This window comes from Arachis duranensis, chromosome 3, assembly GCF_000817695.3.
Source record: "Arachis duranensis cultivar V14167 chromosome 3, aradu.V14167.gnm2.J7QH, whole genome shotgun sequence".
NCBI classification, from domain to species: Eukaryota; Viridiplantae; Streptophyta; class Magnoliopsida; order Fabales; family Fabaceae; genus Arachis; species Arachis duranensis.
In genome coordinates, this window is record NC_029774.3 from 115,131,824 (window position 1) to 115,151,090 (window position 19,267).

Sequence of the window (19,267 nt, forward strand, 5' to 3'; positions counted from 1 at the left end):
TTAAATTATCCTCTCAATTAAAAAAGAAAAAATTAAAATAAAATTTTAATTTCTAACTCAATCCAATTCAGATATCCTTTTTTCAAGGATTTGGATCATCTAAAGTTTTAATTTTATTTTAGACAGTAAAATGTGATTTTTTTGCCCTTAAATGATTTTTTTTATATTTATTCTTGATCCCATATATAAAATAAATTGTAAGAGATCACATTTTATTCTCTAAAGTAAAATTCAAACTTTAGATGATCCAAATTTTTTTCCAAAATTAGTCTCTGCTTGCTTTTTGTTTAAATTTATACTGAGCACAAAATTTCAAATCACAACCAATTTTATTAATTTCATCTTGAAAATTTAACATAGAAACACTAAATATTCAACATTGACAGCAACGCTTGTGCTAAAGTTTTAGACTTGTGTTAGAAATCATAATTATTAATTAGACCTTTTGAATATATTATTATGCATTTCCGAAAACAAAAATGCTCCAATGGAGGAAGAGTCAATCACCGACCTTTACGTTTAGCCTCATTTTTTTCTATACCTCCACTAAGCTTGAATCTTCTACGGTAGATTTGTTGAAAATTGATTTCGCAAGGTCGAAGAGAGAAAGCAAGTGTACTGTTCGTGTGATGGCAGGAAAAGAGGGCGTCGTCGCAAGCAGAGAGGGAGAGGTAGTCGCGGCTGGAGGAAGGAGGAGAAAAGGGAGGTGACGATGTCGCCGGTGAGAAAAAGAGGAGTCATGCTCACCACCGTCGTTGCTGTGCTCGCCGGAAAGAACGATGCTAGAAGAGAAGAAGGCTGCAAGCCTGCAACTAGGGGTGCACAGACCCGGCCCGGCCCGAAGGTCCGGCCCGGTCCCGAACACTTTAGGAACTAATTTGAAGTGATTTCATCGGGTTCAGGGTCGGGTACGGGTCTCAAAAATAGACCCGGTCATTATTTCGGGTCGGGTCCGGGTCATAGCTCGGGTCACCCGAAGTCGGCCCGGTGGCCCGGTCATCATACACAATTAATATTTTGTGTTATTAGTGATGAATCATGATTATTCTTACGTAGAATTTAAGTATTGTAAACCTTAATATTTTGTGTTATTAGTCATTATAAAACTATAAGTTAATGTTTTATGTTTAGAATGCATAAGATTTTAGACTAATACATAAGATTGTGTTATTTGTATTGATTTAAATATTTGGTATTATTAGACAATATTAGTATTGATTGTGGTTATGCTTTAATATTGATTGTGGTTATGCTTTAATTTTGAAAAATGGTCGGTTCTTGTTATATTTTTCTAAGTGAATTTTACCATGTTAACTAATGGTTGGAGCCTTGGAAATTTGGATATTTTTATATGCTAGTTTACAAGAAGGTATCAACGATGTAATGTTAACGGCCCGGTTTTCACTCGGTTTTCACCCGGTTTTCACCCGATATAATTGTGGCCCGAAAGTGTATTGGTTTCATCGGGTCTAGGGCCGGGTTCGGGTCTAATAAATAGACCCGGTGTTTATTTCGGGTCGGGTCTAGGTCACATCAAACCCGGTTTCACCCGGCCCATGTGCACTCCTACCTGCAATAGATAACATGAAGGGAGTAGGTGCAGGATGAGGTGAGGAAAGGTTAGAGATGTGAAAATGGTGGAAGGGGTAGATTAGGAATTATAAAAATTGAATGAGGATATTTCAAAAATAAAATATTAAAATTTTAGTTTCCTTCTAAAAAATTTCAGTATTGTATTCTCATTTTTTAAAAATATTAAAGGAAATAAAATTTTGAGGAGAGAAAATTAAAATTTTAATTTTAATTTTTAATCATCAAATATAATACTAAATTTTAATCGCTAATTTTAATTTGGGTATTCTTTACCAAACGATACATAGATATTATAGATATTATTTAGATTAGACTGTGATAATGTAATTTATACTACTAGAAGTTATTGTTTTTTTAGTCTCATGCAACCAAAAGTAAATAAAATATTACAAAATTACAACAATGTAACCAACAAATTCTGCACAATTAACAGGTAAAATGATTTCTTAATCACTTGGTCAAGGTCTAATTGATAACTTGTGACGAGTTTTTGTTTTTGATGAACGTAGTTTTATTTTCTGCATTAGTATTTGAATAAACATTCAACTTGATGCTATTTATTTTTTGAAGAAGAATGTGATTCTGGTTAAAAAAAAGCATTTCGATTCCTAATAAAGTTATTTTGGAATAATATAATTTTTTTAAAATTTATTAAATAATAACAAAAATTAATATTGTGGAGTTTTTATTTATAATTTGTAGAGATCTTAAATTTTTACAAAATAAAATTTTATAATAAAAATAACTATTATCATGTTATTAATGTCTTTTTGGTCATTATCATTATAATTTTTACTTTTACTATGTCAATTATAAAATCATATATTGCCATTATTATTATCTCTACTATCACCATAAACATTAACACTAACACCGTTAGCAATTCGACTTTTTATATTTTTTGTGTTGGGACTTTGGGGGTATTTTTATATAATGTGGAGAGTTAGTGTGTTTTTATTTTGTGTGGATGTCACAAATCTGAGGATAAAATTTGTGTTTTTTATTTTTTTAAAAAAAATACAAATTCGAAGATCATATTTGTATTTTATGAAAGGAAAAAAAAATAGTATACAAATTAAACCTTTCAATTTGTTTAAAATAAAAAAAATTTAGCTCACCACAAATCGAATCTTTCAATTTATGTACTATAGAAATCTAATTTTTCGATTTGTATACTATAAAAAATTTTAAATACATATAAAAAAGGGAAAATTATTATAAAGTACTGTTAGAAAGATTTAATTATTAAAAAGGACCTTTAATATTAAAATTATTTAGAAGTATTAGTTTTATAATATTTAAAAAAAAAAGACCAAATTTTTTTGTGAAGAGACAAATATATCCTTAGATTATTTTTTTATTTATTTCTTTTTTTTGTAAACATATTTTTTTTAATTATCTATCGTACTCAAATCCTTATTCTTTCATCTATAACTCAGAGACATTTGTTACTGTCAATCACAAAACATAAGACATGTGAGTACCTGAGAGTATACTAATGTCTTACTATTATCGTATATAGAGTAGTCAACAATGAACATCAAATAAATCATTTAAAACATGTGAAATTTGTCTCGAGAGATCTCTTTCTTCAACTGTTCAAGGCTTAGTCCTTGAATCAAATGCAATAATCGGTGCTGATCTAATTGGTCTCTGACATGAAAAAACCTTTGTGATTGACACCCGACTCTAGCAAGTAAGTTGATTTTCCAATGCTGCATTTGGTATACCCTTGCAGAAACAAGCAAATCCTGAGGGGTAATAGAGGTTTACTCAATAGCAATGTTTCTATAAGGATATACCAAATGCAGCATTGAAAAATCAGCTTATCTACCAGGAGTCGGGTGTCTATCACAAAGGTATATAAATATTTCATGCCAGAGACTGTAACACCCTACCACAATAAGCTTTACGCTTAAGCCATAAAATAGAGGTAGTGTGGTATTACGACCTCTAAAATAAAATGAGTACATTTAATAGCAGAAGAATTATATTATGCTAGGAGCCTTGAAAAATAGGAAAAATAAAAATTGCGAAATAAAAGCGCAACGCTCAAGGAACGAGTTATCTTGCGTGCTAAGAAAACCATAACTATTAAACATAAGATAACAAAAGTATGAATAAAGTGCCAAAAATACAAAATAACAAGCTCCTAACTCAGCCTGCGAAGTCAAGACTGGCCGGAGAACACACACACACACACACACACACACACACACACATATATATATATATATCAAAAACTCAAAAGTACATATACATAATCCTGTCTCTCCATAAATCTCTAAGAGGATCAAAAAGAACAAGTTGTGCGGAGAGAAAGCTAAGTGTGTATATATATATATATATATATATCACTGTACAACAAAACTATCCAATAACCCCTCCGCTTTAAGAGTCCAGACGCCTAATGAGATGGCTCCCGACCTACATCTGTAAAACAACAACATAGTATGGAATGAGAACTGGAGGTTCTCAGTATGGTAAAAGTGTCACACACATAATACATAAGGTCCTGGAAATGCCAGAGGCAATCCTAGAATGCCGACACTTAGATTATAGAGCTTAAAGTATTAAACAGAAGTCATAAAAGGTGGTTTTCTAAGAATATTTAAACCTAACTTAACTTAACCTTAAATCTAAGTCTCATACTGTCATCTCTCCATACCTCCAACTCCATCATGCATTTTCACAGACAAATAGACAGATAAAGGCAAACACAAGAAGGTTACAATTACTGCAGGTAACAAATACACATTTAGCATGGCAAGTACATATAGGCCAATTAAAGCACAAGCAAGTAGTTCAAGTAATATGCATATGATGCATGCCTGCCCTATGGCTGATGAGGCTCATCTGTCGGTTATCCAGCCAACCCGACAAGTCTGAATTGTACTTAGACTGTCCCCTGACGTGCATCCCCAAGAGTCTATGCATAGCTTTATCTCAAATAATCAATATTGCTCAGTGGGGGTAACATTCCCGGGAATTTATATAGTGCCCGGTCACATTTATGTCGTAGGGTCAACAGAGTATCGAGTTTTCAACATGGTACACGTGGTGGCAAGCCACGGCACTTTATCCAGGGAACCTCGTATCTCAGATCATTAAATCATTCAAGCCAAATTTCATACATAAACTTTTATCAGAACATCCAATCAAGTATCATATATGACTCATCCATAACATCTCATCATCAATTCATCACTTTTCAACTTTACTTCACCTCCAAGTTATCCTTATTTCCTAGCTTCATCTCGTTATCAAGTTTAACACTAATATTCATGACCAAAGGAATGAAATTAGAGGTTTTGTAATTTGAAATAGGGTTTAAAAACCTTAAAATCATGTTTGCTGGAAAGATGCCACGCGTATACGTGACTCATGCGCACGCGTGGAATTGTAAAAATGTGGCTCGCGCGCGCGTCCCTTATCATGCATACGTGTAGGTGAATCCGTCATGTCACGCGTACGCGTGAACATGCTGTTTACCCCTTACGCACACGCATGAGCTCGGCATGTACGCATACCCAAAAGTCCACTCCACGCATACGCGTGGGTGGGCGTTCTTCAAAAAAAAACCCAGAAGCAGATGCAGTAGCAGAGTTGGGAAAACAAAGCTGAAAAATCCTGTTCTAAGGCAGTTTATAAACCTAGTTTTCCAACCAGCATAACTTATTCGATTTGCAACATTTTTTAACCATTCTTCGAGTGGCATAAACATCGCGAACCCAATTTTCATTTTAAAATAAGTTAGAAACAAATCGATGGTCCGAAGGTTATGTTATACTTCACCGAAGTTTGGTCAAAAACCAACTTTGATAAACTTTCCAAAACCTCATTTTTCATTCAAAATTTCTATTCCAATCATTTTTAAACCTATTAATACCAACTCAAATTGCCAACAAAAATTCTCAACAAGCTCCATATCTCTTCATCAACCACCATTCAACCAAACCAAAATATCGCCATATAATCAACAATTCAATCACATATCCTTTCAAAGATTCACCTATTAACCAATATCATCTTACAAACAAATTACCAAACCAAACCAAGCATATTTATCAACCAATTACTAAACATTAATATACACCTGCATTCCAACTTATCCTATGGTCATCAAGCCTAAGTTTTTACATAACATTATATATTAAAAGTAAGAAACCTAAATCATACCTTAGCTAATTCCCAAGTATTATTCCAAGACAATTTTTCTAAAAGAACACAGTCTTCAAAACCTCAACTAATCCGCTTCCTCCAAGTTCCAGTATTTACAATTTTGAGCTCCAATTATTTATTTTCAACCTTACCCAAGTTTCACATAAGTAAGAGTGAACATTTTCCTCAAACTAATTGGATCCTATGAAATTGTTCCGGTAAAAACGTAAAGCTCGACGCGGTGAACGCGTAGCCACAAACGGTACGGTGATTGGAGCTCGAACGGAGAAGTTACGGGGATCGGAAGGTTACCGTAAAGGTTTCGGTAAAGTTCGTTTCTCTTCTCCCCTAATGCACTTCAGTTTCGTTTCTGTTGGAATGAAGGGGATGAAGGCTTGGGTTCACTTAAAAGGGCAGGTCCGGTTGGACCGACAGTTCGATTCGGGTCCGGTTCAACTAGTTCGGTCCAATTTTGGACCGTTTTCTTTGAAATTAGTGTCAAAATTTTCGTTTCGATGAGCTCTATCCTAATTTAATATAATATTCGTGTTTCTAATCTTCCTTATTAAAAAATAATTTATTGACTAATTATCTACTAATTTAACCGAGGTTTACAGAGACCAATTAGATTAGCACCAATTATTGCATTTGATTCAAGGGCTAAGCATTGAATAATTGAAGAAAGAGATCTCTCGAGACAAATTCCACAAGTTTTGAATGATTTATTTGATACTCATTGTTGATTACTCTATATATGATAATAGTAAGATATTAGTATACTCCTAGGTCTTACGTTTTGTGATTGACAATAACAAATGTCTCTGTTTTGTGATTGGCAATAACAAATGTCTCTATGAGTTATAGAGAAAAAATAAAGATTTGAGTATGATAGATAATTAGAAAAAAAAAATCTTTTAAAAAATGAAATAAATGAAAAAATAATCTAAGAATATATTTGTCATTTTACAAAAAAATTTGGTCCCTTTTTTAAAATATTATAAAATTAGTCTTTCTAAATAATTTTAATATTAAAAATTCTTTTTAATAATTAAATCTTCCTAACGTCCTTTGTAATAATTTTTCCTAAAAAAACACACCAATTAACTATAAGACTGGATTATACATAATTTTTTTTCTATTTCTAAAAAAATTAACCCAACAATTCAACGTCATCATTCTCTTTTCTTTTTTCTGGTGCAACACTATATTTTTATTTAAAAGATTTTTGTATTGTAATTATTATTTTTTTTTGTGACATTACTTTTAAAAATGATCATTTTTCATTTAATCACCACTAATAAAAAAATTTAAAAAAAAACTTATTATTTTCAAATAATAAGCCAAATGGAATGTTTAATCTGAATATTTATGGGATGGTTTTAAATTTAGTATGGGAATGAGCAATGAATACAGTGACGGATCCAAAAAATTTTTATAATGAGATAAAAATACACTAAAGTAAATTTTGTTAAACATCAATATATTTATAATTTAAAACACACACATATATATATATATATATAACTAATAATTTTGATTTGATTTAATATAATAATTTAATATATAAGGAAATAAGAAGGGGAGAACCTCTTAGCCTTTTAATTGGACGCGTTTTAAATTTGAATACCTGAATTTGGAGAGACACATAAGAAGGGGAGAACACCTGAGAGCATAGGGAATAGCGTGTTTCTCATCATCTTTGTTAGGGTATTTTTTTTATTTACACAGCAGCACCACCATCCAAATCCTCTGTCTTCTTCAACAATTGGGAGTTTTTCTTAGGACAAAGGACACTCCCATATTTAACATTGTTCTGTCTTCTCACTCTGTCTTCTATGAATGTAATATTATTGTTTTTAATAACTCATAGATGTTAATGCTTTTTTTTTTTTTTGCGACTAACATAACACAAATAAAAAGGATTTAAGAAAAAGAGTAGCACTCCTCTCTAATAATAATGTTTAAATAATTAGGAGGCAGTAACCACTCTAAGTACACATATTTGTTTAAAGCAGCAGTCTTATCTATTAAATTAGCCACTCTATTTATTGTGCGTTGGATGAATACTAAAGTAGTTGTCAATTTGCACTAGAACGTCTCTTTGAGTTTGTCAAACAGATCAGAGTCATTCCTAATTATGCTGGTTGTATCTTGCGAAACAAGAAGAAATGCATCAAGATTATCAGTTTCACATATAACCTCTTTGCACTCGCAATCCTAAGCCATAACAAGCCCTCTCCAAATAGCATGAAGCTTACAACAGAGAACATTAGAAAGAGGTATACTGGCAGAACAACCTTTTATCCAAATTTTCATGCTATCTCTAATAATATATCCAAAGTCAGTTAATTGCTCATTTTCAAAAACACTTGCATCACAGTTCACTTTACAGACATTCATTGGAGGTACTTCCCAGTTATATTGCAAAGAGGAAGGAATAATATGTTTTTGGTTGGTAACAACATTAGAGAAATCTCGAGCAGTGTGTTTAACTAAGTGAACAATTTTTTCCTTACTCCATGGATCATCTTGATGGAAGATGTCATTGTTTCTATCCCTCCAAATCCACCAAAAGGTCGCTGCAAAGAGAAACTCATTTTTGTTGAGGTTAAAACGAATCTAAAACACAAAATCCAAACTAGAGTTTTGAGCGATCATTTCCAAGTTTAAGCTAATTCAAATCTGATGAGTTTTTTGGCAAATCCTAAAGCAATGGTTAATATTCTTTAGAGTAAGATAACATCTCTAACAAAAATAAAAAATAGCAAGACATCTTTAAAATCAATAACTAACTGTAAAAATTCCGTTGTTGAGATAAAATCAGAACAGACACTTTATAAAGGATTTTTAAAACAACGAAAAAGAAAGTAATTTACTAATTTAAATACGAGCAATGCCTTAGATAACTAGCACTTAATTACTATTTTATAGGACACTTTAAAACAAACCACATACAACCTTTTAAATTTGGGTAAGTGCCTAAGAAATCATATATTTTTATTATATAAAAATTAATGTCAAAGTCTTTGTACATTAAATTTAAACTATTTTTATTTTTTTAATGATGTTATGTTAGTACATTTATTTTCTTCGCAAATTTTAAAAATCAACCAATCAAATCAAATTTTAAAAAATTAAAAATAAAAAAATAAAATCGTAACTCCCACAATTAATTAATTAAATATAATAAACATCTACATTAAAAGTATCATAATAATATTATTGCAATAAATTTTAAGTTACAAACTATTCAAATTTTATATTATTTGAGATACTTATATATCATACATAAGACTTTTATTGTTATTACTTCATTTCACAATTTGGGGTTTATTTACGAGAAATATTTACACCAACAAATGAAGAATAGCCTATTTATTTAAAAATAATTCTATTAGATGATTAGATACAAAATAAAAATATTTATTGTATTTTCAAAACAAATTAATGAAAAAAATACTTTTATTACTTTTACTATTTATACTTTTTTATTATTTTACAATACTTTACATATAATTATATTTTAATAATTTTTTTTTAAAGTGAATGTAATTGTATTACTTTAAGAAAGTGATACAATTATACAAAGTCTTATGTGGACCAAAAAAAATAACGGAGGGGTTCTCTCAATTGAAACTATAAATGGCTACGGTAATAACTAATAAACTAAAGTAAGAAAAATACATTAGAAAATTAGAAAACTTGTCTACTATTCATCTTTTGGCAAATCTTTTTTGTTGAGTTCGAGATATGTTGGACAGCGGTCTTCTCATTTTCAAACACCTCTTTATTGTGTGCTTTTCACAATACCCAACAAAAAGCAGCGAAAATGTTGAGGGCGTCGTCACCTTCTCTCTCATTTCCAGTACCTAATAGTACCTGAGTCCACCACTCTACAAAAGGGAAAACACTTTGCAATGGCGGCACCAATTTCAAATCTACTGCTCCCTATACTTCCTAAGTAGGGCGGCACTATCGAAGACAGTGAATGATGATTTTCGAGACTAATCTACATCTAGGACATAAAGGGGGTTGACTGGAAACGTTGATCGATGAGGCTCGATATAGGTAATCTTTCATGCACAGCTCTCCACAATTTTTTTTTATCTTTGTTGGTATCTGTAAGTCCTAAATATTTCTCCATATTCTTAGATTTTGCATGATTGCAGGTAGTTGATTGATAGGCTCATGTGCAAAGCCATACGCCACCACATATCCAGACGCCACATCATATTGCTTCTTCAAATTCAAGGCACAAATCAGAGAGTCATTGCCGTTATTATTCAGCTCTATGGAGAGGATGCAGGTACTTACTTTAGGGGAAAAGATTAATTCGATAAGTTTTCTGTTTCATCTTCTTCCTGTGGTCAATAAATCATTTACTCCATTAATTGTTGAAAATATATTGTTGTTGGATTGCATTTTGAGACTGATATAATATGGGTATGGGGCGGCAACCAGGATTCTTGCCAAATATTAACATCATCTTCTGACTCTATACTTCGCACCAATCTTTTTTTCACCACTTTTCTATCTTCTAAGAGATTTTGCCAGGCCCATGAAGGGTTAGTCTTTTTGTCTGCAGTCAAAGAAGACTTATATTTAAAATACTTACCCTTTAATATTTTGCTAAGTAGTGCATTAGGATTAACATCCAACCTCCAAAATTGTTTTTCAAGTAGAGCCAGATCTTAAACACGCAAGTCTTTGAAACTCAATCTTCCTCTCTTTTGTGTCTTGTCATTTTATCCCAACCAATCCATAACATTTTCCTTTCAATGCTTCTTTTACTCCACCAGAATTGTGTTAAAATTCTGTGAATCTTATCTAAAAGTGAATTAGAAAACTTAAAACAGGATAGGATATACACAGGGATTGCTTCTCCAACAGCCTTGATCAAGACATGTCTTTCACTTGTTGACAATAGATTTCTCTTCTAAGATTGTACCTTCTTTTGTACTTTATTTTTTATGGCTCCAAATGTGGCATTTTTAGATCTTTGTACAATTAATAGGATGTCTAGGTATTTATCTTGGGCCCCTGTATGATCAATATTCAGAATTTTTACTAGTTGATGTCTAATGTAGAGCGGAGTGTTTTGATTGAAAAATACTATTGACCTGCTTAGGTTGAATTTTTGCCCACTAACCATCTCATAGTCATAAAGTAGAGTTAGGATATTAGTACATTATTCTTTTGATGCTTTACAGAATAAAATAGAATCATTTGCAAAGAGAAGGTGGTTAATAGCCGGACTTCTTTTGTGAATCTGAATTCCTTGAATAACCCTATTTTTCTCTACCCTGTGTAACAGAAAAGAAAATTCTTCTGTACAAAAGAGAAAAAGATACAGTGATAGAGGGTCTTCTTGACGAATACTCTTAGTTGGCCTAAAAAAATTAAAAGGTTGGTCCTCCACAAGTACAGACTAAGAAATAATAGAAGTCAGTTCTTTGATCCATGCTATCCATCTAGCATCAAAACCCATCCTCTCCATAATGAACCATAGAAAATACTATTCCACTCTATCGTAGGCCTTGCTCATATCTAGCTTTAGAGCCATTTCATTCCTCAAACCTGATTTTTTTAACTTAAGATAATACATGCACTCATAAGCTATTAGAATATTGTCAGATATTAAACTTCTCTTTCAAGAAGCACTTTGATTAGTACTTACAATGTTATTCATAAATGATTGTAGTCTATGAACAAGTACTTTTGACATAATCTTGTAAAAGACTTATGAAATGCTAATAGGTCTGACCTATGATATATTTCTGGCATTCGAAATCTTGGGTATTAAATAGATCTAAGTGTGGTTGAAGCTTTTTAAAATTCTTCCACTTCCAAAGAAACTACAAATACCCCTTACACATTATTACCTATGACATCCAAAAAAAATTGATAAAATTTGGTTGTGAATCTATCATTCCTCGGAGCACTTTGAGCGCAAACACTAAATATATCTCTCTTTGTCTCTTCAAGTGAATCTGGTCTCAGTAGCCTACGTTCATATTAGTTGTAATCGTAGGTTTGAAATCCTCAAAAAGTATTTCCGGATCAGTTTGATTAGTAGTCGTAAAAATTTTCTGAAAATAGGATTCAGCCACCCTCGCTATACTTGTTGGATCAGAAGCGACTTCTCCATCTTCTCCAACTAATTCCCAAATTTTATTCTTCTGATTTCTAGATTGGAACATTTGATGGAAGAACTTTGTGTTGCTGTTTCCTTCTTTCAACCATTTACATCTAGACTTCTCCCTCGAATAACTTTCTTCTCTCTTCATCTCTTCCTCTAATCTATTCTTAAGTTCAATCAACTTGCTACCTCCAAAGATACCCTCAGCCTTTTTTGCTTTCAGCTGCAAAGTTATTTTTTTCTATTAGTATTTTAGAATTGGACCGAGATTGTTGCTACCATTGTACTAATCTGTGTCGACATTGCTTGAGCTTCTATGCTAAAGAGTACATCAGAAAGCCTTCAATGGTTAGCCCCCAAACGTCTTTCACAATCCTCTTTACCTCCTGCTTGCCACACCATTGCATCTATCCTGGAATTTCAATCTTCTTTTGGTCTTCCAGGTCGGGGGGTTTGAATCTAGGATTAAAGGAGCATGGTCCGAACCATTGTCTGCTTGTCTCCCCATATATTTTAACATACTTATAATTATACTTATTTAAATATACTATTTAAATCAAAAAATCAATTTTAATCATTTTTTAGTACTATTTTAAGTTTGTATTACTTAAAATATTGTTTGACAAAAATGAGTTAAAAAATATTAATAGATATTTTAACTTTATGCTATTTAAATTATTTTAATTAAAAATAACTTATTTTACACACACACACAAAATAAAATAGGAGAAGAAGAATTTTTAATCTTACTATTATAGATGTCATTAAAAAACTATATACATTAGGAGAAAAAGAATAAGTAGATGTCAAAGAAAAACCTATAAAAAATAAAATTTTTGTGCTACAAGATAAAATATTATTAACATGTATTTTACTTTATGCTATTTAAATTATTCTTATTAAAAATAGCTTATTCAATATATTATATATACACACAATAAATATTCTTAAATTTTTTTTTTTACTATTATAGATATTATTAAAAAACTATATGCTCTAAGAGAAGAAAAATAAATAGATGCCAAAGAAAAACTCATAAAAAATGAAGTTTTTGTGCTACAACATAAAATAAATATTACAAATTTAAATTATAAAAAATTTCATCAAATTCTATCAAATTATACTTATTATAAAATATTCATCAAATTATAAATTACTAACTCAATAATTATTATAGATTCAAAATTAAATTAAAGGTTTTAGATCAAAGTGCTACAATAATTTCTGTGCCATTTGATAGAGAAGTAAAAAAATTATTAGGTACAACTACCTTAACTCTAATTACACTCTAAGATAGCAATGACACTCAAGTACTATCCCAATTAAAAAAAATCATACAACTTCACACTTATATTTAAAGTCAAAATAAATGATTTTAACTATGCTCTCAACAATATACTATTACCAAGACATTTGTTCCAATACAAAATACCAAAACTCAACGCCTAATCTCCTATTACAACAAATAAAATAGGCAATACAACAAAATTTTTATTTATTCAAAACATCATTTATATTGCTCATTTATATTTTTCATTAATTATAGGAACCAACTTCATCAACACTAATATCATCAGACCTAGATGACATAATTATTAAAAATTAAAGAAAAAAAAGTAAATGAATTTAAGACACATCTTCAGAAGACGAAGAACATATATAAAAAGATAAAACAGAAAAAAAATAATAGATAAGAAAATATATACAAGTCAACAGTTCAAAAAAAAAAGTCTCTGCAAGAACATATGATAGAAAGAAGAAAGAAACAATTTCAATAACAACAAAAAATAAAAAAAAGGACAAACAACATATAAAAAGATTAAGTCCGTCAATTAAAACAAATACAAAAATAAAAACAACAAATAAAAATAGGTAAATTCTATCTAATCCTCTGTAAAAAAAACATGTAAATTACTTCCTATGATGTATCACATCTTAATTAATATTTACTTTTAATTTGAGTTATTATCTTAACCATAATTAAATTATATTGTAATTAAATTTTTAAAAGGTATAAATATATAATTTATTAAAAAAATTAAAACTAATTTTTTTAATTTTTTAAATTAGGTTTAGGGTACTCTACAATTTTAATATAAAAATTTTTTATATTATAAATATTTTAAATAAAAAATATATCAAATTTAATATTAATTTTTATACATTTTAATTAATTTTTCAATAATATAAGATTTTTTTAAATATACTATATACTACCGTTAATTTACTAGCACAGGTCTCACTCTAGTCTTATATTATTCTCTGGTAATTGAAATAGTTACATTACATTACATATCTAATGGCATTTCAAGCATTTATTATTAAATCTTTCTATGTTGAGTTGAGAAGGAAAAATTATATCAATTAAAAAGTACAATCTACTGACATCTCTTATTACTAATCCACTCCTGCCTAACTAAACTATGGCCTCTACATAAATGTCAAGAAAATCAATGAAAAACCAGCGAAAAGTCCCACCTTGATGAGTAAAGTTGTAAGCATGTTTCCACTGCTCTCAATTTGTATAGGGAAGAAGCAAGTTCCATTTGTGGGGTCATCTGTTACAATCTTGGCCAATCCTTTGAAATCACATGCCTCAACACTTTGGTCACTTATTTGGAAGTAGGAGTTAAAAGCATAGGAAGCACTCCCATCCTCACTCTGATTTGCACAAGAAGAACCAGCACCTAAGCTTGTGCAATCACCAAGTGCACAAGCATAGCTCAATGCCCCTGGCAAACTGCTCATGTTCAAGGACTTGTCAAAAGGTTTGATTACACACCATTTACGCTCTTGGTAGACGACACCTTTAGCTTCAACAGGCATTTTATTTTCTCCGTTACCTGAAAAATCCACTTCAAACTTAGGCTTCCCGTCGTATCGAAAAATTCCCCAATGGCGTTCGAAGTTTCCGGGGGCGATACTTTTGTCGTCCTCGTCCAAAAGAGAGAACAGATATGCATCCATAGGCCCGGGGCGAAGCGGGGTTCCTGTTTTACTAGCCATTTTCTTGAGGAACCCTTGGTAGAACCTTTTTGCATTACTTGGAGTACCATGTTTGTTACCATCAGTTGGCCATCCAATTTCTCCAATCACTATGTTCACATTAGAGTGATCAATCTTTCTCAATGACCAAACAAGGGTATCAAAGTTTGCATCAAACACATTGTGGTATTCTTTATCATTGTCAGTAACTGGATTTGCCACGCCATCAAAGAATGCGAAATCTATTGGGAAACCTTCATTTTGATATAGACTAAGGAAGGGGTATATGTTAACAAGAAATGGTGAGTTATGTTCATCAAGAAACTGCACAATTTCCTTAATAGCATGATACACATCCGGACGAAACTCGCCGTCGGATGGCTTGTCTGTCTTAGACTCGTACACATCGGCATTCAATGCCGTTGTCACCTTGATCTTGTCTCCATAACCAGCCTTGTCAATAGCATTTTGAACATTTTGCATTGCTGGAAATGTGATATTCACGAATGAACCATTGTAACTTCTCAAGAATGGTTCATTTCCAACAGATACATATCTGCATCACCATATTGTTATATGAGCAATAGCTAGAAAGTTATTATTAAATCATTTTTTCACCTTAGTTCATAACAACAATAAAAAAAATTTCACGATCTACAAATTCAACTCAACAGAATATATAAATTTAATTATAATTTTACTCTTTATTATATTATTTTTCATAGATAAATACTCTGTATATATTTAGTGTTATCTTCATCATAAATTTTAATCAATAAAAAAAATGTTCTGTATCTTTGCACTTTTTATATACTCTTTCAGTTTTATTAGTTATAGTCATAAATCTTTGACAAAAACTATGGTTATGGAATAAAATATTAAAAATGTAATTATTAGTATACCTGATGTTGACCCCTCCGTTATAAACGAATTTTGTGACATTATTTTTAACCCAGTCTTGAGCATAATTGGCATCTCTAGCTAGTTTCCTGAGTTGGTCATTGGGAATTCCAACCATGAGTTCAATGTTTGAGCCAGTGAAAGCACTCACAACCCAAGGATCCGTGTCGAAGATCTTGGCCTTTTTTATGCCGTTGTCCTTCAACATATTCACTACAATGGGAGGATTTATGGGGTGAGTTGCAAGTAAACCCCAATTGATACCGAGACCTGGTACTGCCTCTGGTTCTGGTTCCCCTTCCACATGATGTAGTTGGCAATGAACCAGAAACAACCATATCAAAAAAAATGGCCACATGAGGAACTTGGGTAGAGCCATTGTTGAACCTGCAACTAAAGTATAGTAGATATTAGTCAAAGTAACGAGAATGATAACTTCTTTTGTAGGAGTAACTTGACTTTAGAAATTGAATGATCAATAACATTTGTGCCAAATTTGGGTTCTCTTGTATGATTACTATGTTAATGTCTAAATAAAGCACATAGAGTACTGGTTAATTAGATAACTATGTAACTGATTTTCTAATTGTGGGTGTCATGTCAAATCGTCCACAAATAGTCCCATAAGCTGTAATATTGAAAACATTAGAATGTAACATCTTTAAAAATGTCTTTTTGTCATATAAAAGTAAAAAAAAGTAAAGATATGCTGAAGGAAAGTTACCATCAAACAATCTTACAAAATAAAATAAACATAACCAATAACGTTTCATATTTGTGATTTTCTGTTCATGTTAGTTTTAATTACTTATTATTTTCAAGTAAAACAAAGATTTCGTCAATAGATTTTATTAACAATTATAAAAAAAGAAGAAGAAGATTTTAAGAACCAACGTTAAATCATTAAATAAGTTTTAAAACGATGTTATATATTTACAAGGGTGTTAAAGAAACTACACATCTTTTTATGTGATAAAAAATAAAAGTACAGTTTTGTTATAATATTAATTTACTAATTTAGTTGCTGGGCTCATAACAATCGTTAAAAGAAAACAGACGGTAGTATTAAAAATAATTATTTTTTTTATTCAAGTTATAAGGTAATAATTAAAAAAGGTAGAAGCTCATAGTTATTTTTGTATAAAGTCATAGTTGAGAATTGTTATATGATAATTTAATTAAACTATTTAAATTATTTAATAATTTTTAATTACTAATTTTAACAACTACACATCAGTTTTTATTCAAAAACAAATGCTCAAAATTGAAAAAAAAAATACTAAAAAACTTTGAAAAAGAAAGTTAAGACATGATGGAATCTTTTTTAAATAAATAAAATAAATACTTTATTTACCAAAAGATACAATTTATAATATTTTTACCAAAATTTATTGTATCTCTTATTTCGTTTAAGAGAAAAAATATGTATATTTTATTTATAGTGTAAAATAAAATAAATATTTTATTTATCAAAAGATACAATTTATAATATTTCTACCAAAATTCATTGTATCTCTTATCTCGTTTAAGAGAAAAAATATGTATATTTTGTTTACAGTGTAAATAAAATACGTATATTCTTATTTCGTTTACATTGCAAACGAAATACGTGAATATATATAATGTTTATAGTGTAAACGAGATATGTTCGGATAAATTTTCAGCAGCTACAAAAGGATGTGCAACCCTTTTTATTCTCCAAAATAAGCCAAAATGTCTAGTGGTAGTGGATATGTGGTTATAAGTGTATATCCCAATTGCTATATGAAAAATAGTGATACTGGTGCGATATTTGAGTGCGAGAATCCCATTCTATTGTGTACCTGACGAGTAAGTTTATTGTCGGAACTGAAGAGTCTGATATTGGGTATTTGGTGGTCGCGGGAGAAAAGAGATCGATAGGGTGGGGTATCGGTTTCGTTTGTTTTGACTCCATAGCGACGAGCATGAGCGTCTCATGTTTGGCATCCATGGGAGAATCATGACGGAATAAGTGATAGAATTTTCTTTGGAGGTAGGTGATGTCGGTGGCAACAGATCTGACTAGTCGGATTTTGTGCAGGACGACCCTCCTCTCGCACCACCACCACTACACGTTGCTAGTCCAGTGAAAGACATGGACGTTGATAGTGAGGACTCTGATGAGGAGTATGTTACGGATAACAACGACATTAGTTCTTCTGAAGATGAGGAGGAGGACGAGTTTGTACCAGAGTCCAGAGATGACGGTCAAGCCATCAGTTTAGTATCTTTTGTCCGTCCCGTAGCCAATTTCGGCCTTATCAATTGTATCCAGTCACTATTAGACATTGGATCTGGACGCGATGCATGAGAAAACTCCATTTTCCAACATAAGTGAAGGCAACTACAACTTAGACGGTGGTGTGGAGTTTTGAGTTGGTCACAAATTCAGAAGTAGATATGCAGTAATGCAAGAGAAAAATTATGGAATTCATAGAAATGTTGAGTACCGAGTTGTGGAATCGAATCGATTAAAGTATTATGTGCACTGCCGGCAATATTAATAAACATGTAGTTAATAACTAAATCAATAAACATGTAATTAATAAATTGATTTAAATAAAAAACATTGGCTTAAATAATTTATAACTAAACTAATAAACATCTAGTTAATAAATTAACTTAAATAATGACATTTAATTAAATAATTAATAACTTAATCACTCAACATCTACCTAATAACTTACTTTAAATAAAAAAATTAAAAACATTTACTTAAGAAATTAATTTAACTAATACCTAAAATCATACTCTATCAACCTTTCATAACAATATATTAATCTAGCAAACATGTGTTGTATATTAGTTTTATAAAAATACCCTAAGTATGGCTACACATACATGCTCTAACATAAACAGAAAGAAAACAACACTAACCTTGAAATCAACTGCCACGCGATGTGCCATGTTGCGTTTAGTCGGTTGATGTCCAGATCATGTGCATTTGTGCGCGCCATGCTCACCAAGTAAGTCGATAATATAGTTAGAAGAGGGTAAAAGTTGGAGGAAAGTTGAAAAAATGGATGAAAAACCTATCGAAAGGGTACTAATTAGGGGTGGAAACAGGTCAGACCAGGCCAGGCTTTGCTCTTAACAGGCCTGGCCTGTCATACAGTTGATTGGCCTGAGCCTAGCCTGCAGCCTGCTATAGGCTCTTTATAAAGTACTAGGCTTAGCCTGTTATTCAGCCTGGCCTGGCCTGAAGCCTGTTAAAAGGTTATTTATATATTTAATTATATTTTAACAAGCCCAAGCAGGCCTGACAGGCCTATAAGGCTAATTAGTGAGTTTGGGGCTGGCCTATTAATATAGTAAGGCTTTTAAAAGAGCCTGGGCCTGTACCTATTTTATAACAGGCCAGGCCAGGTCAGGCCAAATACAGGCCAGGCTGCAGGCCCTGGCAGGCCGTCTGGCCTTTTTCCACCCCTAGGTACTATAAACGAATTGTATATATATAGGCTGCGTTTA

The 19,267-nt window shown here is 31.4% G+C and overlaps 1 protein-coding gene across 1 annotated transcript; it reads right to left on the minus strand.

Annotated features, from left to right (window-relative positions):
• Positions 1-14,175: 14,175 nt before the first annotated feature.
• On the minus strand, positions 14,176-16,320 carry LOC107480358 (glucan endo-1,3-beta-glucosidase 8-like). Its single transcript, XM_021136970.2, has 2 exons — positions 15,781-16,320; positions 14,176-15,434 (listed from the first exon to the last, which is right to left on the minus strand). The coding sequence occupies exons 1-2, from the start codon at positions 16,155-16,157 to the stop codon at positions 14,324-14,326; spliced, it is 1,488 nt and encodes a 495-aa protein (XP_020992629.1). The 5' UTR covers positions 16,158-16,320; the 3' UTR covers positions 14,176-14,323.
• Positions 16,321-19,267: the final 2,947 nt, after the last annotated feature.